The sequence below is a fragment of the Rhea pennata genome, chromosome 16 (genome assembly GCF_028389875.1).
Source record: "Rhea pennata isolate bPtePen1 chromosome 16, bPtePen1.pri, whole genome shotgun sequence".
In the NCBI taxonomy this organism is placed as follows: Eukaryota; Metazoa; Chordata; class Aves; order Rheiformes; family Rheidae; genus Rhea; species Rhea pennata.
In genome coordinates this window covers 7,366,139-7,390,766 of record NC_084678.1, presented here as the reverse complement: position 1 = coordinate 7,390,766, position 24,628 = coordinate 7,366,139, and the positions used below count along the sequence as shown (strand labels likewise).

The 24,628-nt window shown below is 41.6% G+C and overlaps 2 protein-coding genes across 3 annotated transcripts in view; one reads left to right on the top strand and one right to left on the bottom strand.

The window, feature by feature from the left end:
• Positions 1–1,597: 1,597 nt before the first annotated feature.
• Positions 1,598–7,798, bottom strand: TOMM34 (translocase of outer mitochondrial membrane 34). Its single transcript, XM_062589165.1, has 7 exons — positions 7,676–7,798; positions 7,482–7,581; positions 5,337–5,489; positions 4,524–4,678; positions 4,108–4,252; positions 3,233–3,359; positions 1,598–2,699 (listed from the first exon to the last, which is right to left on the bottom strand). The coding sequence occupies exons 1-7, from the start codon at positions 7,794–7,796 to the stop codon at positions 2,601–2,603; spliced, it is 900 nt and encodes a 299-aa protein (XP_062445149.1). The 5' UTR covers positions 7,797–7,798; the 3' UTR covers positions 1,598–2,600.
• Positions 7,799–7,889: 91 nt separating this feature from the next.
• The window catches only part of STK4 (serine/threonine kinase 4), a 46,362-nt gene continuing 29,623 nt past the window's right edge, over positions 7,890–24,628 (top strand). For both annotated transcript variants that reach the window (XM_062589161.1, XM_062589162.1), the window contains exons 1-9: positions 7,890–7,977; positions 9,949–10,029; positions 10,847–10,975; positions 12,716–12,830; positions 13,406–13,570; positions 13,813–13,980; positions 14,534–14,671; positions 15,789–15,917; positions 18,358–18,544. In XM_062589161.1, the coding sequence (XP_062445145.1) occupies positions 7,946–7,977; positions 9,949–10,029; positions 10,847–10,975; positions 12,716–12,830; positions 13,406–13,570; positions 13,813–13,980; positions 14,534–14,671; positions 15,789–15,917; positions 18,358–18,544 (1,144 nt within the window). In that variant the 5' untranslated portion in view covers positions 7,890–7,945. The remainder of the gene's footprint in view (positions 7,978–9,948; positions 10,030–10,846; positions 10,976–12,715; positions 12,831–13,405; positions 13,571–13,812; positions 13,981–14,533; positions 14,672–15,788; positions 15,918–18,357; positions 18,545–24,628) is intronic.

Here is a 24,628-nt window from a genome sequence, read left to right as displayed (position 1 = left end):
TCATATCCCACTGGGATGCTCTCTGATCCCAGGAGGTAGCAAAGATCTGTTATTACTCTTTTCAGCTCTCCTCAGCCTCTCCCACAGCCTGTCACTGTCGTCACCCTGGCCTTAATGCTATGCTCTTCCTGTTTAGGAATGGAATTTCAGTCCCTAGAGGTTCCTTGGTACTTGATACTGGTAACATATTGACCTTATTTGACTGCTTCCTTTAGGTTGTGCCAGTGGAGGTATAAACTACCTTATTTCTGTTCAACTTGTACCAGTGTTGCTGTCTCACTCTTCCTTCTATGCTGTATAATACCCGCTCTCCAACTCGCCTCTGATTCATCCCTCCTACCTCTTGTTTTCCTTCCAGCATTAACAGAAACACACATTTGTTCCTGCATTGTGTATGTTCTGCTCAAGTGAGACTCCTTTCTGGGGCTGTATTTTTTTTTTTTTTTTGTCTTTGTTTTGCCAACTCCTGCCCTGACCTCCTTATAAAATATTTCCTTTCCTCATAAAGGATGCCTCAGGCTGAACTGTGCATAGCTTAGGTATCTACTTACAAAGGACTCTAAACTAGTTAAGATACAGGACCTTGCACCTCGTTATTTTTCCCAGTCTGTAAATGGCTGGAAGTTTCTGTGCTTGGTCTCTGGTATAATTGTATAATTGGGGGCAAGTGATGCATCAAAAGAGCTAGAACAGAATTGTACAGGCAGACTTCATTCTGCTGTTTCTCGTGTGAGTCTGCAACTCTTTCTTCCCACCCAGGTATAACAGACCAGTCCAGATGTGTCTGTGCCACTACCTACAGTGCTAGATGTCTTGGCTCAGGAAGCCCAAGTGGAGCAGGGGTCAGGGAAGACACAGCCACTGGAATGGCCTAAGAAAGGACGTGAACAGATAACAGGCTCTTTAACGTATAAGCAAAGGTAAAGTGGGAGTTTCTCTCCCGGGAGGGCACTGGAGTAGTGGAGTAGGCACTCCTCTATTTGGAGTAGGCCTGTGGTTGTAAATCATCTTCTGGGAAGTCTGAGGCTTCAGCAATTCTGGGCAGGAGCAGCAATGCAAATACAAGGCTGGAACATGCAGTTTAGAGTAGTTGCTGTGTGCTTGGAAGGGACAGATAAAGGTGCGCTGCTGGGGTAAGTGCTCCCCAGCTGCCCCTGTGGGGAGCCATACCTCTACTGGTGTGGGCAGTGTCCTGCACAGACCAGTGCCCTTGCTGAAGAGAAGGGAGGATGGGATGTACTGGCTTGTACTGTATCTTGTTGCTATACTTGAGCTGCATCTACCTGTTGGTGTTATACTTCCTGGGGAAAGGTTTAGAGATGAGACAGAAAAAAAAACATTGCTCTGCTTAAAGGAGGAAAAGATGTCATCATGAAGTGCAGCTGCCAGTCCTGATAAGAGCTATCCTTCTAACAGGCCTGCAGCTGACTATATCTATGCACAGTGTGCAAGACAGAGATGATTGGAGATCCTGTTGTCACTGCCTGACAACTGGCTTTCAAAGAGAGGAGCTGTATAGCAGTGCTTACAAATGCCTTTGACAAAGTGGGAAAGGGGGCACAATATGAAGCATTCCATCAAGTACAAAATACAGCTGTAGAGTGAAAATAAACATGACTTTAATGTAAACTGGTTTTAACAGTACTTAAAATACCTCTAAATATCTCTTAATCTACCATTTTAAATCAGTGCCATCAATACCGTATAAGGAAAAACAACTCAAACAGTATAAACATGCATGAAAGTAATAAGCCAGGCCTTAGGTGAGATATTACTGCATTCCCTCCTCTTTTTAACACCTTCAGTAGCAACTGATCCAAAAGGCACAGACAAGCTCAAGTTTCAAAAATGCTGTAAAACTCCAAAGCAGCTAGAATTTGAAAGAAATAGTGCACAGTGTAACAAGGCTGGTTTAACTCTTTTTTTTTTTTTTTTTTTTTTTGAAGTGTGTAGGATAATTAAAAATAAAGGAAAGCTGCTACTGCAAACTTCTGCCCAGTCACACTAAGTCGCAGAAGCTCAGGTAAGGGCCTGTAGGCACCAACTGGAGAAGGAACATGCTAGGTATTGTGCAAGTAGCCTGGAATCTGTATTAAGAATGGTGCATAGTGCTATGGCAACTACAATTGGTGTTCCTGCAGCAGTTCTTCAGCTACCTTATTTAAGTAATAGAAAGCAGTAAAAACTCAGGAAAACTATAGCTCTTGCTTCCTTCTGTCACCTGAATAAGGACTAACAAAACTCTGCTTGTAGCTCTTCAAGACACGCATCCCAGCCAATATGGGAACAGTCTCTGAAGCCAGTCTTTACAGGCAAGTTGACTTCAGGGGGAAATCCCTTCAGCTAGGTAAGTTAACCTTCTAATGCCTCTCAGAGAGGGCATTAAAAGTCTGAATAATCTTGGAGGGAATAATCAAGTGTGATACAGACTGTGCATCTTGACATTCATCATGCTGACACAGAACCTGTTACATCTCAGCAGCAGTGGAGGACAGATTTCAGTACTGATCCTGCATCAAGATTGGTCCCTATAACAGTATCAGAGGGGAAAACTCTTAGTTTGCAGGAGAAAACAAAGCTTTTCTTGTTGTTTGGTTGCTCTAAGCTCTGCTCAATTCTTGTAGTAGCCTCAGTGCAGCTGTGTTCTTTGGTTCAGTTTTCAGCAAGCTGTTGATATCAGCAATACTTGACTTGTAATCCTAAAAGCAGAGTAATTTGTAATGTGTTAGCATCTTGAAGATTTAGTGTAAGGCTGCTGCTGCAGAACTAGTATCTGTAACACAGTTGGGCTTGTGACTCCCTGCATAATTTGCTTAAGCACAAGCATCAATGTAGCTGTTCTAAAACATGCTTAAATTAGGGCTGAGAAGGCAATTTCATCCCTCAGAAGCAAGTTTTGAGGGCAACACTAATGCAATCAGTCTCCTAATACTACCAAAAGAACTCCTTACCAGACTTTACAAGATAAAGCTTTACAGAAAACCTAGCTGCTTCCAGCCATTTCAAGAAACAGGACCTGATGCTGAGAAACTCGGGAGACCCAAACAGCAAGTACTGATGTGATCCTCTCACTACACTCAGCCCTCAGCTACCTCATGGCAAATACTGTCTGGCAGAGAGACAAGTCCTAAAGGGCATCTCTGGCTAAGCCTATGGGTAAGACATTATTTTTAACCATGTATGAACAGGTTCCTATTCCCATCTTAAAACTTGTCCCAAACTCCTGACTTACCTTCAGTTCTTTAAGGGCTTGAGCACGTCTGTAGAACGCCTTAACATTATTAGGCTCTAACCTCAGGGCTTCTGTGCAGTCCTGTACTGCTTCCTTGTATTGCTTCAGAGTCAGGTAACACAGAGCTCTGCAATTCAGATACCTGGTTAAAAACTTTTGGCTCACAGTAGCAGCCTATAATAATCCCTGCTTTGACTACAGTGTTCCAGACTCATCTTAAGAAGGACTTATGTATAATCCCAGTCAGTACAAGAGCTACTTTTTTTTTTTTTTTTAAGTGTTAAAAGCAGCATCTACTGCTGCAAAACATATAGTAGTTCTTATCTAACTCCTGGCACAGCACAAAGCTGGACTCAAAAATATTCTTTATCCTGGAAATGACATACTACAGGAATCTTGCTTCTTAAGTTCAACACGGTTTTCATTTAAAAGGGGGGAAAAGTTTTTTCAGTCTGCAAAAAATACTTCAAAAATACTTCAGTGACTGACAGTCTGCACTTGAAGGATGCAATTTTCTGGTTATACTAATCCAGAATATGCTCTGCTTAAGGCAATTGCCTTAAGTATGCCAGAAGTACTTTGAGTCTTTGAGCATAGCACTGCACAACTTGCGATTTGAGGGGCACAGACACTACTCAAATTAACAAAGTCCTGGCAGATATGCATTAAAAGGAGGGGGGGGGGAACCTTAGCAACACTAAGCTGAGTGTCTCCCAGGATTTTTATGGCATCTGTTCAAAGAGGAACATTGATATGAACTAAAGCGAAGACTGCACTTGAGGGAACATGCATTTTTCTTATTCATTTGTCTAGAGCAGACATCAGACAGCATGTCAGGAATGCTACAATGGCTTTTATAAAGGGCTACATAGTACCTGTTGGTATATGTTGCACATTCCTGTTTGAGCTTTAAACTCTCGCTGTACTTCTCAATTGCTTTTTTATGGTTTCCTTTCTTCACAAGTACATTTCCTTCTTCCCTCAGCGTTTGAGCTCTTTCAGTGCCAGCAGCAGTGTGGTCTGGAAACAGTATGAAAGAATCATAAAACTGATATGAGCCGAGCAGCTTCTCAGAAAGCAAATATCCCTGTACCAGAGCTGAGATACAAAGATATCAGAAGATCCAGAATCAACGAAAAAGGCTGTGGCAGAACCAAGAACGAAGTCCAGGTTTCTTCAGGCCTCAGCCACAGCTGTAGTCATGCCAAGCAGGTACAGCAGCAATCTTGTTCTTCATCACCTCTCTGTGTGCTTCAGAGCTATGTGCACAGTCCAAGTGATGTGCTCTCACCTGGTTTTCCCAGAGGTGCAGTTTCACAAGGACTGGCTGGACCTCCTACAGAAGGAACGCTCCATCTCGTCTGGGCGGAAATGGGGACTGTGGGGATTGGAGGGAGCTTCTCACGCCAGTTCACACCATCCTTCTCCAGCAGGGCTTTGGTCATTCTGGAAAAGACAGCTAGGCAATTATTGTGTCCGTTGGCAGAACGAGCCGTTCAGCAGCCAGTGGGGAGCTCAGCTTTTTAACCTGCCTCATGTGTTGAGGACAGCACCTTTCTACTAATCTCTTTGCATGCATCTAAACTAATCTTCTGTCAATGAGATACTAATAGCCTTCATTGTAGGATGAAGGCTGGGATGGTCAGGGCTCAGCTGAACAGAAGAGACACTTGTCTCGTTTCTCAGACTGGCAAATAAGAGTGAAACAGCCCCAGGAAAAAAAATGGGCTTGGCAGCCCATCAGCCTTGCCTGCATAGGAAAGCCTGATGGATAGGATACTGGTGCTTGTAGTTCAGTTTAAATAGGCATTAGGCAAAGCAAAAACAGTTGCAGGGAATTCATTTCCAACCCTAAACAATGGACCAGGAGCTTGAAAAGACTTAAGTACAATAAAGATGTTAGCATGTATCACCACATGTAGGAAGCGTGACCAAGCCTGAACTTTGCACAAAGCATTAAAGCCTTCAGTTACTTTATTAGTGTGCTCAGGACTCAGCTTGCTCCTGACATCACTACAGAACAGGGAAACCCAGAAGCAGCTAACTGCACTGCTGTATTCTCAAGGCCTCCTTCCAGGGTGAGCACTATAGCATTCGGCATTACCTGTTGACACCATCATGTGCAGACTGTATGGTGCAGTCGATCTGTAGCACAGTCTTGTAGTCCACATAGGCCAGCTGGTACCTCTCCAGAGCCTCATAGGCTGCTGCCCGCCTGAGGAGGGGTTTGATTCCAAAAGGGACCAGTTCAAGTGCACTGTGCCAGAAGGGAGAAAGCAACACAGGCCTATGAGTCACCCAAACTGCATTCACCAGAGGCAGCTTTGGAAAGGCAGGTTTCCCCACATGGGAACCACAGACCTCCTTGCCTTGTGAACCACATTTCAACAAGTCCAGCCTTGAAAGTACAGAATGGTAAGGTCAGAATCTTTATTTTCATTTCAAATGACACTGTATTGTAGGAATTGATCCTGAAACAGTGAACTTCTTCCTTCCTGTCTCATTTCCAACATTAACGTAATTACTGGTGACAAGGAGGAAAACAACCAAATTCTCTCCTCCTGCATAGCAACCATAAATGAAAGACTGTTTTGGGGACTATTCTTAAAAACTTAACCTGCATACCAAAGACGAACGGTATTTATTCTACTCCAAACCAGCTAACAGCTACTCCTCTGTAGGAACAGGTTGTTCACACTGTTAGGAGTTGCTCATTACAAATGTATGTATGCATTCTGAGGAACAAAGACTTACAGGTCTCCGGTAAAATCATTGTTCTGAAGAGCTTCACAAATGCTACACTTCAAAATTCTCTGTAGACTTTTTTGAAATGCAATCTTGGTAGGGCTGCACCAGAATCTCCATCATATTAACTACAGAGAGCTGTTAAAATCTTAAGTCAACCATCACATCTTCATCACTAGCAAATACTGGCATTTATCCTAAAGGGTAGTCATATCCAGTTCCTGTTTTCAGCACAAGGTTATAGTTACAAGCAGCATAAGCTGTTCCAAGATCTGCTGTCCTCATAACCCATCTCAGACCTGGTATTCTCTGAAGAGCAAATCATATAGTTAATTATACAGTGCCATTTTCTAACGTGAGTGCCTTGTTATAGATCTGTTTTGGAAAGAGTCATTGGAAACAACAGGTAACCTGAGCTGCCTAGTGCAACCTCCTGTGAAACTTCAAGCCAGGTTTAGCGCTCAGCTGCATGCACAAAGTCATTCCAGATTTACAGCAGAACTCCTGGGGACACCATCAGCCTCTGCTATCTCATGACAGTAGGATAATAACAGAGAGAAACTAATGAATACTGAAGCAATGCATAAGAAGAGGGACTGCCGGCACCCTCAAGGGGTCCTATCCTTTCTTACTCAAGGGTCAAGGCCCGAGGACTACTCTGATCAACAGAGCTGGGACAGGGCTGCACGGCCACTGCTACCTCCAGGGGGTGAGCGAGGGGAGGGCAGATGCGGCAGCCCTGCCCGGCCACCTGCTCCTCCCAGCCCTTGCCACTGGCCTTACCCGGTGTGGGCAGTGAGGAGGGAGAACAGCGTCAGGCCCTGGGCAGCACAGCTGCCCCCCCCCAGCGGCCATGCTGACCCCCAGCCTCCCTGCAGTGCTCCTCTAGGCCTTACTCATCCCCGAGTCTCCCCACCCTCCCCTCAGAGTCCCCTCCACGGCCTCCTCAACCACCTCCCCAGCCTCCCTACCTTCCCTTTGGAGCCCCCCAAGACCTCCCCGCCCTGCCCTCGGAGCCCCCCAAGACCTCCCCGCTCTCCCTTCAGAGCACCCCAAGACTTCCTCGTCCCCCCACCCTCCCCTCAAAGCCCCCCCCACCCTGTCCTCAGACCCCCCCAACACCCTGCAGCCTCCCTGTCCTACCCTCAGAGCCCCCCAAGACCTCCCTGCCCCCCAGCCTCCCCATCCTCTCCTCAGAGCCCCCCCAACACCCCCCGCCTCCCCGCCCTCCCCTCAGGGCCTCCCCAGTCTCCCTGCCCTCTCCTCAGGGCCCCCTCCCCCAAGGCCTCACCCCCCCGGCCTCCGCGCCCTCCCCTCAGAGCCCCCAGGACCTCAACCCTCCCAGCCTCCCTGCCCTCCACTCCGAGCCCCCCTAGGGTCTTCCCACCCCCCAGCCTCAACACCCTCCCCTTAGAGACCCCCAATCCCTCCCCTCAGGGCCCCACAGGGCCTCCCCACCGCGCCCCCCCCCCTCCGGGGGCTCCCCGCGGCCGCCGCCGCGTACCGGGAGCAGTCGCTCACGCAGAGCCCGCAGGCGCCGTCCTTGAGGTGGCAGGCGGCGCGGTTGGAGAGCAGCACGCTCCTCTCCGCGGCGGCGGCCTCCCCTGCGGAGCGACACGAGCGGCAGGGGCTGCGGCGCAGCCCCCCCGCCCCCGGCGCGGCGCGGCCCGGCCCGGCGCGGCGCGGCCCGCGCGGTACCTGCGGCCTCCAGCAGCGCCAGCGCGCGGCCGTAGAGCGCGGCGGCCGGCCCGTACTGCCCGCGGCGGAACTCCTCGTTGCCGGCGCGGCGCAGCGCGCTCACGCCGGGCGCCGCTTCCATGGCGCCGCCCGCGCCCGCCGCCGCGCGCCGGCAGGGGCGGGGCCGCGGGGCGCTTCCGGCGGCGGGCGGAAGCGGCGCGGCGCGGGCGGAAGCGGCGCGGGCTGCCCGCCATGGAGCGCTGAGCGTCCGCGCCGCCGGCCCGCCGCGCCATGGAGGCGGTGCAGCTGCGCCACCCGCGCCGGTAGGTGCCCCGCGGCGGCGGCGGGCTGCCGGCGCCGCCCTGCTCCCGCTCCCTGCCCCGGCGCGGCGCGGCGCGGCCGGGGGGCTCCGCCGCCCTGTGCCGCCACGGGCCCTCGCCCGTGACGGGCCCTCGCCCGTGACGGGCCCGAGGCGGCCGCGGCCCCCAGGCGAGGCCCGAGTAGCGGTTTGGGCGCGCTTGGGTGCGAGCTGTTGCTGCGCCCGCGCGTATGAGCGCGCGGTAAAGGCAGAGAGCGTCTTGGCCGGCGCTGGGGGCGCCCGCGGAGCGGGGAGGCGCCGGGCAGTCGCGCTCCTGGGCTGCGGCAGCGGCAGCGGCAGGTATCCCGGTGCGGCTGGGAGCAGATCGGCGCTTCGGGTCCGGCCGGCGCGTTTGGCTATATGGAAACTGCGGTCTGCGTTACACCATTAGCACGTTGCCTACTTTATTTATTTATTTATTTATTGATGGTTCACACCTCATTTTAACCACCGCACAAAATATTTGCCTATTGCATCACCACTTCTTGGTCTCTTTGGAAATGGCGGCTCCTGTGGTGGCTTCTTTACATATATATGTACTTTTTCCCTTTTCTCCTCTTCCCACCCCCTGCCCCCTCCTTGTTTTGATAAGGACAAGTAACTTTCTGTTGGTTAATGCTTATCTGTGCAGAGAAGCTAGTGACTGCTTTCAGTATTTCACCACTTCCTGAGTCTGCTTCTTTATAATGTTTCCTTCACTTCAGGAAGCCATTGTATGTACCCTCTGCACATACTGCTCCTCCTGTAGCTTTTGTGCATAAACATAATAGCCAGGGATCAGCGAGTGGTTTCTCAATCTAGTTTTGAAGAAATAGAACTATGATGTCAGTGTTTGAGATTGTGATATTTAACAGTAGCTTTCATTAATTCTTTGCAGTGGCAGGAAACCATGAATTGATGTTGCTTGAATGTAAGGCTAAAAGCGTCTGTGAAATGTATCTTAGTTTGTCTTCTGTGAACATATGTGAGCAGCTGGTTTGAGGTTTTCTTTTGCGGGCTTTTTTCTTTTTCATTCATGTAAAAGTGATATACCGCTTGTTTGTGGACTATTGGATAGTTAGCAAAATGGTTAGTTTGGGGAACCTTTTGTTCCCCTTCTTGCCTTTCTCTTTTTTAATATAGTTAGCAGTTGTAAAGTATAGTATAAATGAACTGGGAAAAAAAATGGTATTCCTGTTGCTTTGTATATGGAATTTCTCTGAAAAGTGTGTGAGGTGTGTTAAGTGAAGGATCACAGTGTGTAGATTCGTACAAGTGCATGTTGTTTTTTATTTTTTTTCTCCCTAGACAGTATTTCAGCTAACTCTTTTTAGCAATGAACCTACAAAGAGGGATGGAATGAGCAGCATAAAGATGCTAAGAGAGTCAACTGCCGTTTTCCTTTCCCTCTTCTCACTGATATTCTTTTCCTAGTATATGTCCTGGCCCACACAGCCAATATCTGAATCTCTGATGTTAAAAATGTACATGTAAAACTAGTATTGCCTTTTTCCTCCCAACAAATGTATCCCTTGCATACAAAGGAGGGACCTCCCTGCAAGACATCAGGGAAGATCACGTGTCCCCTTTGCATGAGCTTAGTACATATACTGCCATACAAGATTTTGAGCCGTAGCAGGCATATTCTATAACTGAAAGATATGGAAACGCTGCTTTGGGGTTTGACCACCAATGTATAGGTCCTGATGTATATTCTAATATCTTAAAAAACTGACTCTTTCTTTCTACCAAGAGGAACTATAGATTTGTGTGCCTGATTAACCTTTGTTGTCTATATTTGCAGTCCTCTTTTGCTGTTAGATAGTAATATTATTCAGTCTTCTGATTAGGTGAAAAAACCTTACTTAAGTGAGTTTTTTTTTTATTCTTTTGTTTCATCGGAGTCCAAATTGCCATGAAATTAAACATTGTAATTTCTGTTTTCTTACATATGCAGGCAGCTAAAGAAGCTAGATGAAGACAGTTTGACCAAACAACCTGAAGAAGTATTTGATGTATTGGAGAAGCTTGGAGAAGGGTATGTGCTCACTCTTAAAGACTGTTTTGATGGTGTCTGATTTTTTTCACTTCTGTTATGATCTTACTACTACAAAGGTATGCGTTAGCATAGTGGCTGTACTTGATAGGTAATAAAACATTTGTTTTCTAAGAGTGAAATGTCTTAATCCAAACAGTGGCTTATGATCCAGCAGTAGGAACCCAAAGCATTATTGAAGAATGGCACACTGCAGTTGACAGGGCTGTATGGAAAGTCCAGAGGTCTTGTAGACGACTGCTAACTCTTCTAGAAGATCTACGTGGTGGAATTGAACGTTACATTTCCTTGTGCCACTAGCTAATGCGGAGCAGCCTGGGACCGCTCAGGCAATGAGAGATTTGACGACTTAAGTGTTTTGTTTGAAAAACTAAGTGAGAAATCTTGCTGGCTGCTGTAAGTAAAGAGGCTGGAAATAGTACAGATCACAGCTGACAAGAAGGAGTCAACCTCTCTGAGCAGCGCAGTAGTTCTTACTGTTGCTTGGCGAGCACCATATATCGGAAGAAGGGAGAATATATTTGATAGATCTGTTGTGCAAAAAGCCATCCCAAAGCTATGGGCAGTGTAATGATGTTTGGCTCCTTTGTGACTATCTCAGTGTGCTGTTACTTAAATTATTATAGTAATTCCAAACTAGTGGAATGGTTATTAAAAGGAAATTACAAAATATTTTTTGCAGAAGAGTAATTTAACTTTTTTCCCTTAACATCTGCATTTGTAGAATGTAAAGCCACAACATTTGAATTTTTAAATATTATCCTTCTATTCAATTTTTATTTACTATTTTGTTTCATAGTTCCTATGGCAGTGTGTTTAAAGCTATTCATAAAGAAACGGGTCAAGTTGTTGCAATTAAACAAGTTCCTGTGGAATCTGACTTGCAGGAGATAATAAAGGAAATATCCATAATGCAGCAATGTGACAGGTAAATGTATGCTTTGAAATTCCTCTTCAATATGTAATGAAAAGTATTGCATGTGATCTAGCATTTAATCACATAAAAGCCATGATGTTGCCTTAAATGTTTTTTAAAAGGCTGGACTTGTATGATCAAGTTACCTCGTATCAACTGAGTCATGTTAACTGACCATTTGGGTAGTCTTAATCCAAGCAAAGGTAAGACAACAGAAATTTAGCTTGCAACAATAGAGCATTAAATAACCTTGCACTTGCTGCTAGCAAAGAGCTAAGCCTGTGAGCAGTTATTGCTGTTCTCCTGATGCATGGTAACTTGTTGAACATTGGTAACTTGATTGTGTGTTAGAACAGCATTTCCCATGTCCAAAGCAGGCAGTGAATTAAAAAAAGCTTCAATATGAACTTAGAAAACAGTTAGGAGAGATTTTATTTTTTTAAGGGGCACACAGATGAGAGCCACTAATGCATGACTATTCTTGCATGTGCATAGGCTACACTCTGTCATCTGTTTGGGTGGCAGAAGCGTCCTTTGCAGAGCCCTTGTCTGCCTGCGCAGGTTACAGTGCATTGCAAGGTGTATGCTGCTCCGATCATGGTCAGAATAACTTGCCTGCAGCTCTGCGGGCTGATGGTTGGCTCTTTGGGTTCTCATGTAGTTTTCTTTGCATGTTTCTTACGGGAAAAGATGTTATGCTGACCTAACTAGTGAAGAGATTGTGGATGCAGGAGATTTCCTGTTAAAGCTATTTTTAAATAAAAATGATTTGTTAATGGCTAACAAAATGCAACTTTTCAAGAATTTGCTCAAGAAAAATCTCCTGGCTAGTTTAGAAAACATTAATAGATTTCTGCTTAAGAGAATTTTAAAATTAACATTATAAAGCCTAAAATGATTTATTTACAGTTGTGAACAGCAGAGGGAGTGAATCACTGGAGAATCATGTTTTCTGTGCAGGTATTAAGGGATACAATATGGTGTAACTTTTTTTTTTTTTTTTTTGCTAGTCTTATGTTTTCCTTAAGATAATCTCCACTGAGTATTTTCTAAGTGTACTTCTGCTATTTAGGTTTGTTCTAACAAAATCAGAAAGATTCTTTCCATTACCTTTTTGCTCTGCCTTTTCCAAAGGTGGCTATTCTAATTATGGTAACCTTTATTAGTCTGTCTGCTTTTTGGGCAAGCAGATAGCTGACTGTGAAACAGTCTTCCATTAGGTTGTACTGGATTCTTCTTCCTCCTCATGCTGCTTTTATAAATTTTAGAAACAAGGATGTGCATGTGGTAACGGGGGAAGATTCCTCTTAATGGATGCAGTAGCTATTTTCCAGCAATTTTTTTACATTATAATGTTTTAATTTAGTTGCAAAAGCTTTACCAGGGCCTGATGTGGCTTCTGCTTGCCACAGCACTGACCCTGTTGGCATCCAGTTCAGGGAGCTAAACAAGATAATGTCTAAGTACTCCTTATTTTTGCAGGACTTAATTTTTAGATGGTTTTGTTCCCTGAACTGGCTTATGGGCAGGTCACATGACCACCACTGCTGGGAAGAGGCTTGGCAGGAGTACTGTAGCCCTGTGCAAGTTCAGACTGTCTTGGAACACTTTTGGTCAGGGTTTCAGTGTCATTATGAATTTCTAAAATCTGTTTTGGGACTTTGCTTTTGCTTATTCAATGATGTTGGTCAGTGATATTTGACCCTTTGCTTTCCTCTCTTTTTTTTTTTTTTTTTTTTTTGTGTTTCATAGTCCTCACGTGGTCAAATATTATGGCAGCTATTTTAAGAACACAGACCTGTGGATAGTCATGGAATACTGCGGCGCTGGATCAGTGTCTGATATTATTCGATTACGAAATAAAACTGTACGTCCTCCTTCCTTTGAATGCTTTAAATGGGAAATATGGGTGTGTGACAGCTCAAGGAAATTGAGTAGATTGTGTGTTGATCTACGAGCGTAATTCTTGAGGTATTCATTGTCTAATGCTAGCATTGGCTGCAACATCTCAAGTCCTTTGTTCCCCTAAAAATGAGGAAGACAGTTATGTAATCTAAATAACAAAATTTCATTGATTTAATCAGTTGAGCTGATTTGGGATAAGATGATTTGTTAGCTTTCTGGAAAACCTAGTTTGATTCTGAATAGCAGGTTCTACCTTGCCTTATGCTGACTACTGCAGAACAAGAATAGCTAGCTGTGAAAGGGTTATGGCATGTGAAATACAGTGTGCCTGTATGTATAAGCTGGCTGAAGTCTAGTTCTGCTACATAATGCTTTAAGTTGTTAACTGAAAATACATTTAATTTTCCATCAGTCAGTGTGACAACCTTTAGTGAAGGTAATTAAATGGTAATTAGTGAATCTCAGACACGCACAGACTATTACATGATAGTGTTAGATCTCAGCAACTGATAGGTTGGCTGTAACTCTTTTCTTTAGCTCACAGAAGAGGAAATTGCTACAATAGTGCAATCAACACTCAAAGGACTAGAGTACCTGCATTTTATGAGGAAAATACACAGGGACATCAAAGCTGGAAATATATTACTAAATACAGAAGGACATGCTAAACTTGCAGATTTTGGAGTGGCAGGACAGCTTACTGTGAGTAAAAATATGATTTTTGGTTGTGTATGTTTCAGTTTCTGTTTTTAACCTACATTTAAGGTTGACCTTAAAGTTAACCTCATTATGCTTCTAGTGACTTTGAACAATTCAGAACAGTTTCTCTTTAGCATTTTACATCAATGTAATGAGATGCTGTAACAGCAACAGATTAGAGCCGCAGAAAAATAGCTGACAGAAAATTGCTGTTGTGTGGATCTTTATGCTACTCTTCTTTTTAGGATACCATGGCAAAACGGAACACCGTTATAGGGACCCCATTTTGGATGGCTCCAGAAGTGATTCAGGAAATTGGATATAACTGTGTTGCAGACATCTGGTCTCTGGGAATCACTGCAATAGAAATGGCTGAAGGCAAACCACCCTATGCTGATATTCATCCCATGAGGGTGAGAACTGTGGCCTTCTAAAATATGTTGCTGGCTCGAAGTGATTTGCTATTATAACTGACTGCATTATATGTTGACATAATACCATCTTGCTTTTAATTTAGAGAAAATGATTTCTTGTCCATCAGTTCTTTGTACTGTTGACCAAATGAGGAAAAAAGAGGATCTGCATTGTGGTCCTCCTCTGTGGAGACATAGCTGAAGCTCTCAGTGTTAGACTTGAAGACACGTTTTCATCTGTATATTTTCTAAAGTGCTTTTTTTTTTTTTTAATGCAAACCCAAATTTTAAAGCTTAAGAATAGCAAATTCATTCCTCCTGAAGCATATAATGACTTGGAAAGAAGCTTAAGCACCTAGCAGGAAAAGTCTTGATTTCTTGCTACTTGATCCTTCTGAGCAAATTATATTAAAAAAAAAAAAAAAACTTTTAAGAAGCAGCTATCTTGAAATATTATTGCTGTTTAGTACTTGTATCTATTCATGCACATTTATGTTTTATTATTAGGTGGTTTTAAACCTTATTTGGAAACCTTAAATGTTCTGTTTTTCAGGCAATTTTCATGATTCCCACCAATCCGCCACCAACATTTCGGAAACCAGAACTCTGGTCGGACAGTTTCACGGACTTTGTAAAACAGTGTCTTGTGAAGAGCCCTGAGCAACGTGCCACTGCCACACAGCTTCTGCAGGTCTGTCCTTAGTTACAAGACTATGAAGTCAAGGGAGGGCTTCTTACGGGCTCAAAGTGAGGCAGTGCTGCATAGATACTGTTGGTTTCACATCTTGCTGCTCCTGTTGACTACAGATCTTACTTTTAAATACCTCATTTAAAAACCTTGCATTCAACTTCAGTTTTTCAGTTCTTCCCTATGAACAAGGCATGACTCCAGCTTCCTATGTCTGTCTTCTGTGGATTTTTTCTTTATACCTTAAAATTTTCATCAGCTCTTTTCTTTTTGAAAGAAGTGTGCGAATGCTTTATGTTAGTCTTGAGTCGGCACAGAACATCTTGTAGTGACTATAGGATTCCATTCTCCCAGCTGATCCTCATTTGGAAGTTTCTACTCCTGCAGTTCTTGAAGCAGGTTGAAGTTATTCCTTGGTGTACTAATGAAAATCAGCACTGTCTATAGTGAGAGAAGACATTTCTGAGTTGAGCGAAAGGCAGAAATGGGAAGCACTGCCTCTATCCCAACATAAGCTGTGCCTGCTTGAGCTATAAGACATAATTTAGCAAGGAGCATCTTTGTATTATTGTTACACCACAAACAACTCCTTAATTTACCTCTGATTTTTACATGTAGTAGTATCACCCACAGAAATTTAAGAGTAGAATTTTATCAAAGTGCAGAGGACAACATGCCTTTTCTCAGATTATTATTATTATTATTAAAAAAATTGTGGCTTTTTTTATTCGCTTTCCATTGTTGTCCCAGACAACATGTTACGTTCTCAGGAGACTGTCTCCTAAAACACAAGAAAGAGAAACAAAATATTGATTAGAGGGATGTAGGTGTGGTGATAGTCTGTGTAACTGATTCTATACAGCTAAACTGTTAAGAAAAGGTTTATGGGAGGGGAGTGACCCCAGAGTCTTACAGCAGTAATGCCTTTGAAGTATGAGCTTGTTGAGGAAGGGGGCTATCTCCAGTACTATAGGAGAGGGTTGAATTTCCATTATTTTAATAATGTATTTGGTGTTGAGTTAAACCTTAATTTTGATTGGTGGTAGGCCATAATAAAAATGTTCTACTGTTATATCTTGGTTCAGATGCAGTGCTTATTTATTTTTACTATACTTCTCAGCATCCATTTGTGAAAAGTGCCAAAGGGGTGTCAATTCTGCGAGATTTGATTAATGAAGCAATGGATATCAAGCTAAAACGTCAGGAAGCACAACAGCGTGAACTAGATCAAGATGATGAGGAAAATTCAGTGAGTATTTATAGAAACAATACAAAATTGCCACGGAAAGTTTTGTGTGTGTACATAGATACATACAGAAGGGAATTTGTCTTTTGCATACTGTTCTAAAACAGAATTCACCCACTATACAAAGTCCAGACTCCTGCTCCGTTCATAAGACTTAGCTGCTTTATTTTTGTTTTGTTTTTAATCATTGTTCTTTGCAATATTTTGTTCAATTACCCTTGGATTTGACTTCTCTTGAGGTTTTTACTCTGTGGTTGCTTAACCTGATGCTTGATCCCTGCTTCATCTTTATATTGAGGTGAGACAGCATGCATGGCTTACTGGCTTACTATTTTAGCTCAGAGTATAGTTAAAGACCTGTAACTGAATAATTACGTATGAAAATGGCTGTTTATTCATTTTCCCAATTGGATTATATTCCTCATAAAGTAATGAGAATTTTTCATTGCAGATTCAGGTCTTAGACTACTCTCCTAGTATAAAACAATTTATGTATTACACTATTATATAAGTATGATGTATTGTTTTGCTGTTATTGTGCTTTAGAACTCCCCTTATAGAAACTTTCTACTACACAAGAGCAAGCAACTGAAATCTGAGGTGAGGGCATGTGAAGTGTTCAGGGGATTGCTGTGAATTTAAGTTATGGGCTCTTTGTTGTAGTGGTTATAGCATGTGAATATGCAAAGCATGCTGAAAGCTGTTTAATTAAAGCCTCTGTCTGTTTCAACCTGAATAAATAAAATGAGCAATAAAAGACATTGCATGGCACAGTCCTTTTCAGATGTTAGATCTGAATAGCATATTCCACAGTAAAACACAGCTCTGTGCTGAGTGCGTTGTTCATCTAATTTTCCAGTTCAGGACTGCATATTTATTCAGTGTGGAAGTAATTGTTGCCATGATGTTGACTTTGAGAGTATTATTCCTACCTTCTGTCCTTCACTTCTAACTGATCTGTGGTCACATTATGGAGAGGTGGTGTCACTGTAGTGGAGTTAAGTGGTCTCCATTAGTATGTGTGCTTTCCTGAAGCTTCTCTATTCCATAACTACTAGCAGAAAAGTGTTTACAAGCACTTTCCAAGTGCTGTGGAGTTTCTGCTATAGTTCTTCCTTGACTGATGTGTAGATTATATATATGTATATATATGTTTTCCTCAGCCACTCATCTCCACATAAAACATACATTTTCTCCATTAATATCCTATGTAGTTTTTCTTCCTACCACTGCTTTTGAGGCTTAAGAGGTTGGGAAGTGAGTTATATAGATATTCTTGGCAAAACAAAGAAAATGCGTGGAACACCAAACTGTGGAAAGGTGTCTTTCCTCCTGTTAATGTCAGTGAGATAGACTATTATAGCTTGATGTGTCAGACCTGTTTTTTCCCTTTAATACTAATTCCCATGAATAAGCTTATGTTCACACACAGATTAAGGAACTGGGGACTTCATACTTGCAACAGAACTTAATCTTTTTTGATATTTAGCTCTAAGGTGAGATGCATAGAAACTCATTTTACTAAATTTAATAACTGTGTTCTAAACCTAGGAAATGATTGTTATTGTTGTAGCTAGGTAGGTGGCTAGGCACATATTTCCAAGAAACTAAATAGACTGTAGAAATTTTGACCTCATTTTTTGTGAAATCTTAGTCATAATAGATACTTTCTGAGGAAAGCGTAACTGTCTTTCAGGAAGTTATCCTACCAGAATATATTTTGGAGGCTTATGTGTTCATATAGACTGTTAATCTCTTGAGCATTGCCACCAGTAATTCAAACTTCCGTTTGGTTATCATGTGTTAATATTATAGAAGAGTGAGAAACAATTTTATTCTGAAGAAAATGACTAGACTTTGTTAATTTATTTAATTTCTCTTTAAAGATATGCAAATTCAGTTCATTTTGCTTCAGTGCTTATGAAGTTTGCAGCAAGTAAGACTACCTAAATCTTAAGGACAGACTTCAAAAAGTAGGCTAATGGCTTTCATCTGTCACGCACCTGTGCAGTACAAGCTCAGAACTGTTGCTGCCTAATGACTCTCTAATGATTCTTCAATGAATGGTGTTGTTTTTAGGTCAACTATAGTAACTGACAATTTTAATAGGAATACGAATGACTGAATGAGTATTGTAATCTGCTCTTAGGGCCAGGTTACCTAATCAGGAATGATACCTCGTTTGTGTTGAGAAGCTTCTGGTGATTTTTATGTCTGTTCTCTTACGTATCATGCTGGCAGAAAAGTGTGAAGACCTTCCATTGCCTGTTTGGAGATGACAGGGAGAGAACTAAGCACATAAAGCAGCGTTCCATCTTGTCAGCCTCCATGTATATTTGTAAAACTATTTGAATTTGTAAGGCTTGCTGGTATCCTTGAATACAGCTACTCTTCCTAGGATTTCCACAATCAGTAAAAATGTGTTCATGGCATTCTTGCACAGGAAGAAGATGAAACTGATTCAGGTACCATGGTGAGGGCAAGCGGAGATGAAACTGGTACCATAAGAGCTGTCAGTACGCTGAGTGGTGGCGCCAACACTATGATAGAACACGATGGCACCTTGGAATCACAGCTGGGTACAATGGTGATAAACACAGAAGAGGAAGAGGAAGAGGGCACCATGAAAAGTAAGAAAGCATCTTTAACAAAATTGCTTGGGGACTAATGTGCGCTAACAGACATGTTTTTCGTTGGAGGGAAAGCAATGACATTCTAAAAGCTATAGGGCAAAAGCATTCAACAGAAAGGAAATAAATAAAACTAACGATGTCTAATTAATAATGAATTGCATGCTGAAAGTTCTTGTGAAGTTCTTCAGGGTAGCTTGTATTTTACTGCAGCTACAGCCTAGCACCAGTGCCTTTTGATAACGTATTGCTCTGTGCTACTCACTAATCACCAACCAGCTTTGATAGTTTTGATAACTTATTGTGGCGTCTTTTGGTTGTCAGGAGCTAAAACTTTTAGGCAAATGCCTCCTGGCTGTAAAGGAAAGAACCTTTTTAGGTCCAAGTTTTAACTTAAGCCATCTTTTTTCTTTTTTTTTTTTTTCCTAGTTTTTCAATGTGTGCAGTATATACAAGTCTCTGCATTGATCAAATATGTTCTGATTCTAGTTAGTTTGGAGAGGTGAGGGGAGTGTTTAGTTTCGTTGCCCGCTTCCCCCCCCCCCCCCCCCCCCCAAGAAATAGAGGGGAGGGAAAATCTGGCAAGGGATTAATCCAAACATTTGTGATGCTTTAGGAGGTGACCAGGCTGTTGCTTGGCATCTACAAACAGCAAGGCAGTTTCAGAACTGATGCAACAAATCAAGGGCTGAATTTATGAAATGACAGATAATCTTACATGTTTCAAACACAGCAATGATAGAAACTACCATCTCTGTAACCTTTTATTATATTGCTTGAATCACTAAAGGCAGCTGAATAAACACTGTGTTAGAGTTCTGAGACATTCCAATAGAAATCTGTTCTATCCTAAAATAGAAAAGCTTACTAAGACACTGGTCTCATTGTAGGAAGTAAGATTTAAAACTATGTATGTGCTTTTGATCCCTGAGGGTCTCTGGAAGACCTCACAGCTTGACTTGGAAGAAAGTTACAAATCTTTCTTTGGTAAAAAGAGATGGTGCTGAGAGCCTCATTGGAAAATTATGACTAGAAGAAAATCATTTTGTCAATTATGCATTCCTACGGAAATCCATTCCCACAGAGTTGGGGATCTCAGCAGTGTTGAGGCAGAGGTGGTTGTAGGTAGTTCAGCTGGCCAGCATGGCTATTTGCTCAAGTGTGGAGGAAAGTGCTGAGTGAGGCTTGGCAGTGCTAAAACGTGACTCTCATAGGCAAGACTTGTTCTTTTGGCTCTTGTGCACTTCAAAAGCCGTCTTTAGTCATCTGATTTTAAATCTCTGGCTATTGTTGGAGAGGAAAAAACTTCTCTATGAGAGTTTGGAAATATCTTTATCTCAGGAATTTTTGTCTTGAGAGCTCTTTCCATGTGGGGCTCTCTAGAGCTTGTGGAAAAATACTGTCCCTGTAACAGTGTGAGAAGTGTTTTGCAAACTTTGCCAAACACTATACATTTTAAAAATGAAGGCATCAGCCTGCATAGCAGATTGTGACAAGAAGGACAATGTAGTAATGCTATTGGATTTACATTCTAATATTCCTCTTTCTGTGAAATAAGGTAACTCCATCAGGGAGAGAAATGGGAAAATCAGGTATGTGTGGACATTTACAGTAACTTAAAAGGTCACCCAGAGAGAATGGGACATGTTAACAGTCTGGCATAAATCAAATGAAATTGCTGTTTCTTTATGAATAATAAGCATTTAGTTTTTATTACAGATGTGTAGTGTTCCATTTCATGATTTTATAGCAGAGATGTTACTGTCTGTTGTGGTGCTCTTCCTGTATTTAAAAGGTGTTTTTCTTCTCCCTGTTTCTAAGATTGCTGTTCTTGTAACTGAGAAGCATCTAATGCTCTCCTCAGATCTCTGTCCACCACAGTTTGTAAGGAAACCATTAGTCTATCTTTGCAAAGATGTACCCAACTCATTTTGAGTAGAATCATTTGTGAGGATTTTGCAAATTTTTAATATATTGTGGCATTTAACCTCAAGAGGGAGCTCCAGAACAAGCTCTGAGAGATTCAGATCTGTGAGCCTAGAGAGTTGTTCTTAAACAAACAAACAAAAAAAACCCTTGAGACTTAAGATTTTTTAGATACTCTGTGTTCTTACGCTGTTGCTGTGTAACGGTAGTGGGAACAGAGGAGGTGAAATATCTGAACAGTTCTGAATCCTAGAGGACGCATTTTGAGATCCTGGTACCACTTCACCTTGACAAAATCAACGCAGTAATAGAAGACCTAGTGAAGACCACCTGCACTCAGCACTCTCTCTGCTGCAAGTTGTGCTGCATTTTAATAACTTGTAATTTGATTCCAAGAAACTTGGTATTAATGAAAATGACTGTATGAGGTTAAAATTTAACTTTTTCTTAATACGTCATCCTCCTTTCTTACCCGGTAGCATAATACTGCAATCTTTGCTGTTGCGCACAGTGGTTCTGCAATTGTTTCTTGGAGACATGGCCACACAGCTGTCTTTTAGCAGCTTGCAAATACCCTTCCTGTGAGCTGCCTGTTGTTCTGTTTTTCAGCTTGCTATTTGCATATTCATGTTCTCTTAACATTTAGTTAAATTGTTTTAACTGTGAAGCTCATCAGCCTGCTGCAGAACCCTCTGGAACAAGTACTTTTTATAATATATAATATAATAACGCTATTTAGAACCACTGCGTTTGAAGAATCTTCATTGATTCATATTTTCAAAGTCTGTATTTCACTTGGCAATTTATGTTATGACTCACAGTAAAACCTGTTTTAAGTCAATAAAGTTCTCGTTTTTCTTGCGTGGCATTACTACGAGAATTTAGCTTTCTTCGGTGTCTGCAGCTATTTAACTGCAAGCTTTTTAGCTGATGGTCTAGCCCTTCCTCCTAAATTAAAAAAAGGTTTCCGCAAGTGCTTTTGGGACACTAAAACGCGATGTTTTAGACAGGGCTGTCTTACACATCTTTAATCAACAACTTTTCCCAATAGCCTGAAAATTTATATTCTGTCTGTAATGGAATACAGGACTTCCTAAAGGTGACTCTTGCATAAATCAGCTCATGACTTTTTCAGGCTCAGATTACAAGTTTTCTTTAAATCCAGTATTTTACATTGCAGAGGCGCTTTTGTTAGTTTTGCAGTCAATTGAGCTGTAATTCTATTTGCTTAAATTCTTTCATTTGCTTGTCTATTTGTTTGTTTTACCTAGACCCCCATTATAAATATTCAGGCAGCATTTTAAAATGTCACTGTGGCATTCAGTTATATATTTTGAAAGCACTCAAGTGATTGCCTGAAACTACAGACCCTAAATTGCATAGTGACACACATTACTTACAAATCAATTGCTAACAGATTATGTATGGATTTCAGTTTAACTATTCCAGGAAAACTTCAGAAGTAGCTGAAGGACTATAGATGAACAGTTATTTGTAATAACAGACATTTTCATTGTGCTTGGGAACTGGCATAATGTTCAAACTATGAATATGTCTGAAATAATCTTTTCCCTTTCTTTTAATTATTCTATGTGAGAGTATGTAGTGCTGGTAAATGCTGCAACATTTTGGTCTTACTCAATTTTGCTTTTTCTGCTTTTTTATTTGCTGTAAGTATTTAGATAATGGAAACTTGATAGGAGTTTGTCTCAGATTTGAAGAGTGGAACATAATTTTATATTATTAAAGATAAATATATTGCCTTCCTTGGACTGAAATATGATCAGATCCAAGTGAAACAGGATCTACTTTTCCTAGTACTTGAATCTGTCCTATTTTCTGTGTTAAAGTGCATCTAACTTGTTCAGGCATCAAGTAAAACAACACTTGAGAATGTAGAACTACAACAGTGGTATGAGTTGGGCCATCTGTTTCTTAAGTCTGGATGAATGAGGGATTTGAAGAGGGGAGAAAAATCGGAGTTTTTGTTAATGTGGCAGATGTTCAGCAGAACATCTAGTGCAGAGAGTAGCACTTTTGCTTCTACCTTGGTAATGTAATGTGCAGGTGAAAATTCTTAATACTTTGTGAATGATTAAAATGGAATTTCTAATAGTTTAGGGGTGGTTTGGGGTTTTGCTCTGCTTTTACTGTGCCCAGGCTGATAAAAGTTGTGTCCTTTTAAAAAGATATTTTACCTTTAAAGGGAGATGGGTTTTTTTTCTGTGTGTGAATTTTGTGGGTGTGTTTTTTTTTGGTAGTGAATTAAGTGAACTTGGTAATTTCCTATTAGTAAAATGTTAAAGCTTGTTAGTCTTGGTGGTTTTATGTGAGGCATCTGGTGGATGAAACTTCAACAATAGGAGTGTGAGTGACAAGATTCGGGAAACTTTTCTTCCATTAGTTAACCTGTAATTTTTTATGTAGAGCAATGACTGTAAAAATAATAACTTGAACAGCAGAATGAATGTGAATGGCTTGGAAAGCATTTAGATGGTATGTGTGACTGGATTAACCATATAAATGAATAAATATTTCTGATCTGTAGCTTAGGTAGCTATAGGTGGTTTAATGTCACTAGTTGTCCAAAGCTGGTAGTTGTGTGTTACCCAAATAGGTAATAGAGTATAATAGAGAAGTAATTTACATTTTGTCAACATTTATGTCACGTATTTGTCAAAGATAATTTTATTCTTAATAGCACCCTCTCGCTACTTAGTGGTATTAATGCATAGTGGTACAGCATTGTGTTTAAAATTGGTCATTTTAGGCATAATTATATCATAAACCAGCTGATGTTATGTATTTAAATAACATACTGGTTTTAGAAATTCCTACTTTGATTAAATTTTTTCTGTAACTGTAAGGAGTGTTATACTTATGCTCTTGAGGTGTCAAGAATGTAAATTTCTCAGGTAAGTCTTCAAGCTGTGTTACTTTTTTTTACTTTCATCTTAATAGCAGGCTCACCAGCAAACTTGACATAAACAGCAGCCAGCCCAGTTAGTCCATCAAGAATATCAAGTAATGTGGATCTAAAAACCAATGTTTTTGATCAGCGGGAAGAGCTGTCATTTTGTTGTAATGCCAAGAAAGTGCCATGTGGTGGTGGGCTGTTTTCTTATTTTGTTTTTTGAATGGTGTGGTACATAAGGCAGTTTGTTTCAGGAAACTCGACTGAAACATAATAAAAATGCTTCATTACTCTTTAGGTGCCTCTCTGTCCCAAAATACTGCAAATTGCTTGTGCAAACTGACCTACCTGTCTCTTCCAAGAATGAACTCACTTCTTAGTGGATTGAAATGAACTGTGGAGAAAGCTTTCCTTCAGCAGAAATAATCTCTGTTTAAAATCATGAATTTCTTAATGGCTGAAGTACAGAAACAAATTGTTTTACCACCAATTTTTCAAGCTTCAGGGGAAAAAAAATCTGTATTGCCATGTTGTTTTCTGGCCTCTCTGGATAAGCAATTGATTTTCCAGGTTATGAACCAGCAAAGGTGTTAGCAGATGCTTAGTTGGCTATAAACTGTTTGGGAAGCCTCAGCTGTTGCCCACAGGGTGCTGGATCTGCAGGTTGCAGCCCTGTCAGTGAAGTTTTTTCTTATTAAGATTTACCAGGACCAGAGCTAGATGATGCAAGGGATTAAATGCTGTTCTTATTTCTTCGTGCACCTTCTCATCTCACTGTTTATGTCACTTTGTTTAGTTGCTGGAGTAAATTAGTAATTAAAGCAAATGAGACATAGATATCTGTTGAAAATCTGTAGTGGAAGAAGAAAATGTCTGTATGTTTGTGATCTTTTCTGAGTTCTTACATAAAAAATGCGAAATCCAAAGGGCAGCTCATCTGGTCTTAGATGGCTTTTGTTACTGTAAGAACTTTCTTCTCGTTTGGGAAGGATCCTCAACTATATATATACCACAGCTTTGGGTAAGTGTTTGTACCTTAAGTGGCTCTGATGCTTATATTCATTATAAGAGATTGGCTAAGATACCCAGAAATAATTTTGAACATTTAGGAGCTCCCTCTTGATAGTATGGCCTGTCAGGCATGTTCTGCTTTGATTAGTTTGAGGTAGGCCATGACTATGGGAAGACTTGTCCTCATAAGCTTCAATAGATATGCAGTGTTGTGTAGTCTGCAGTTAATGTGG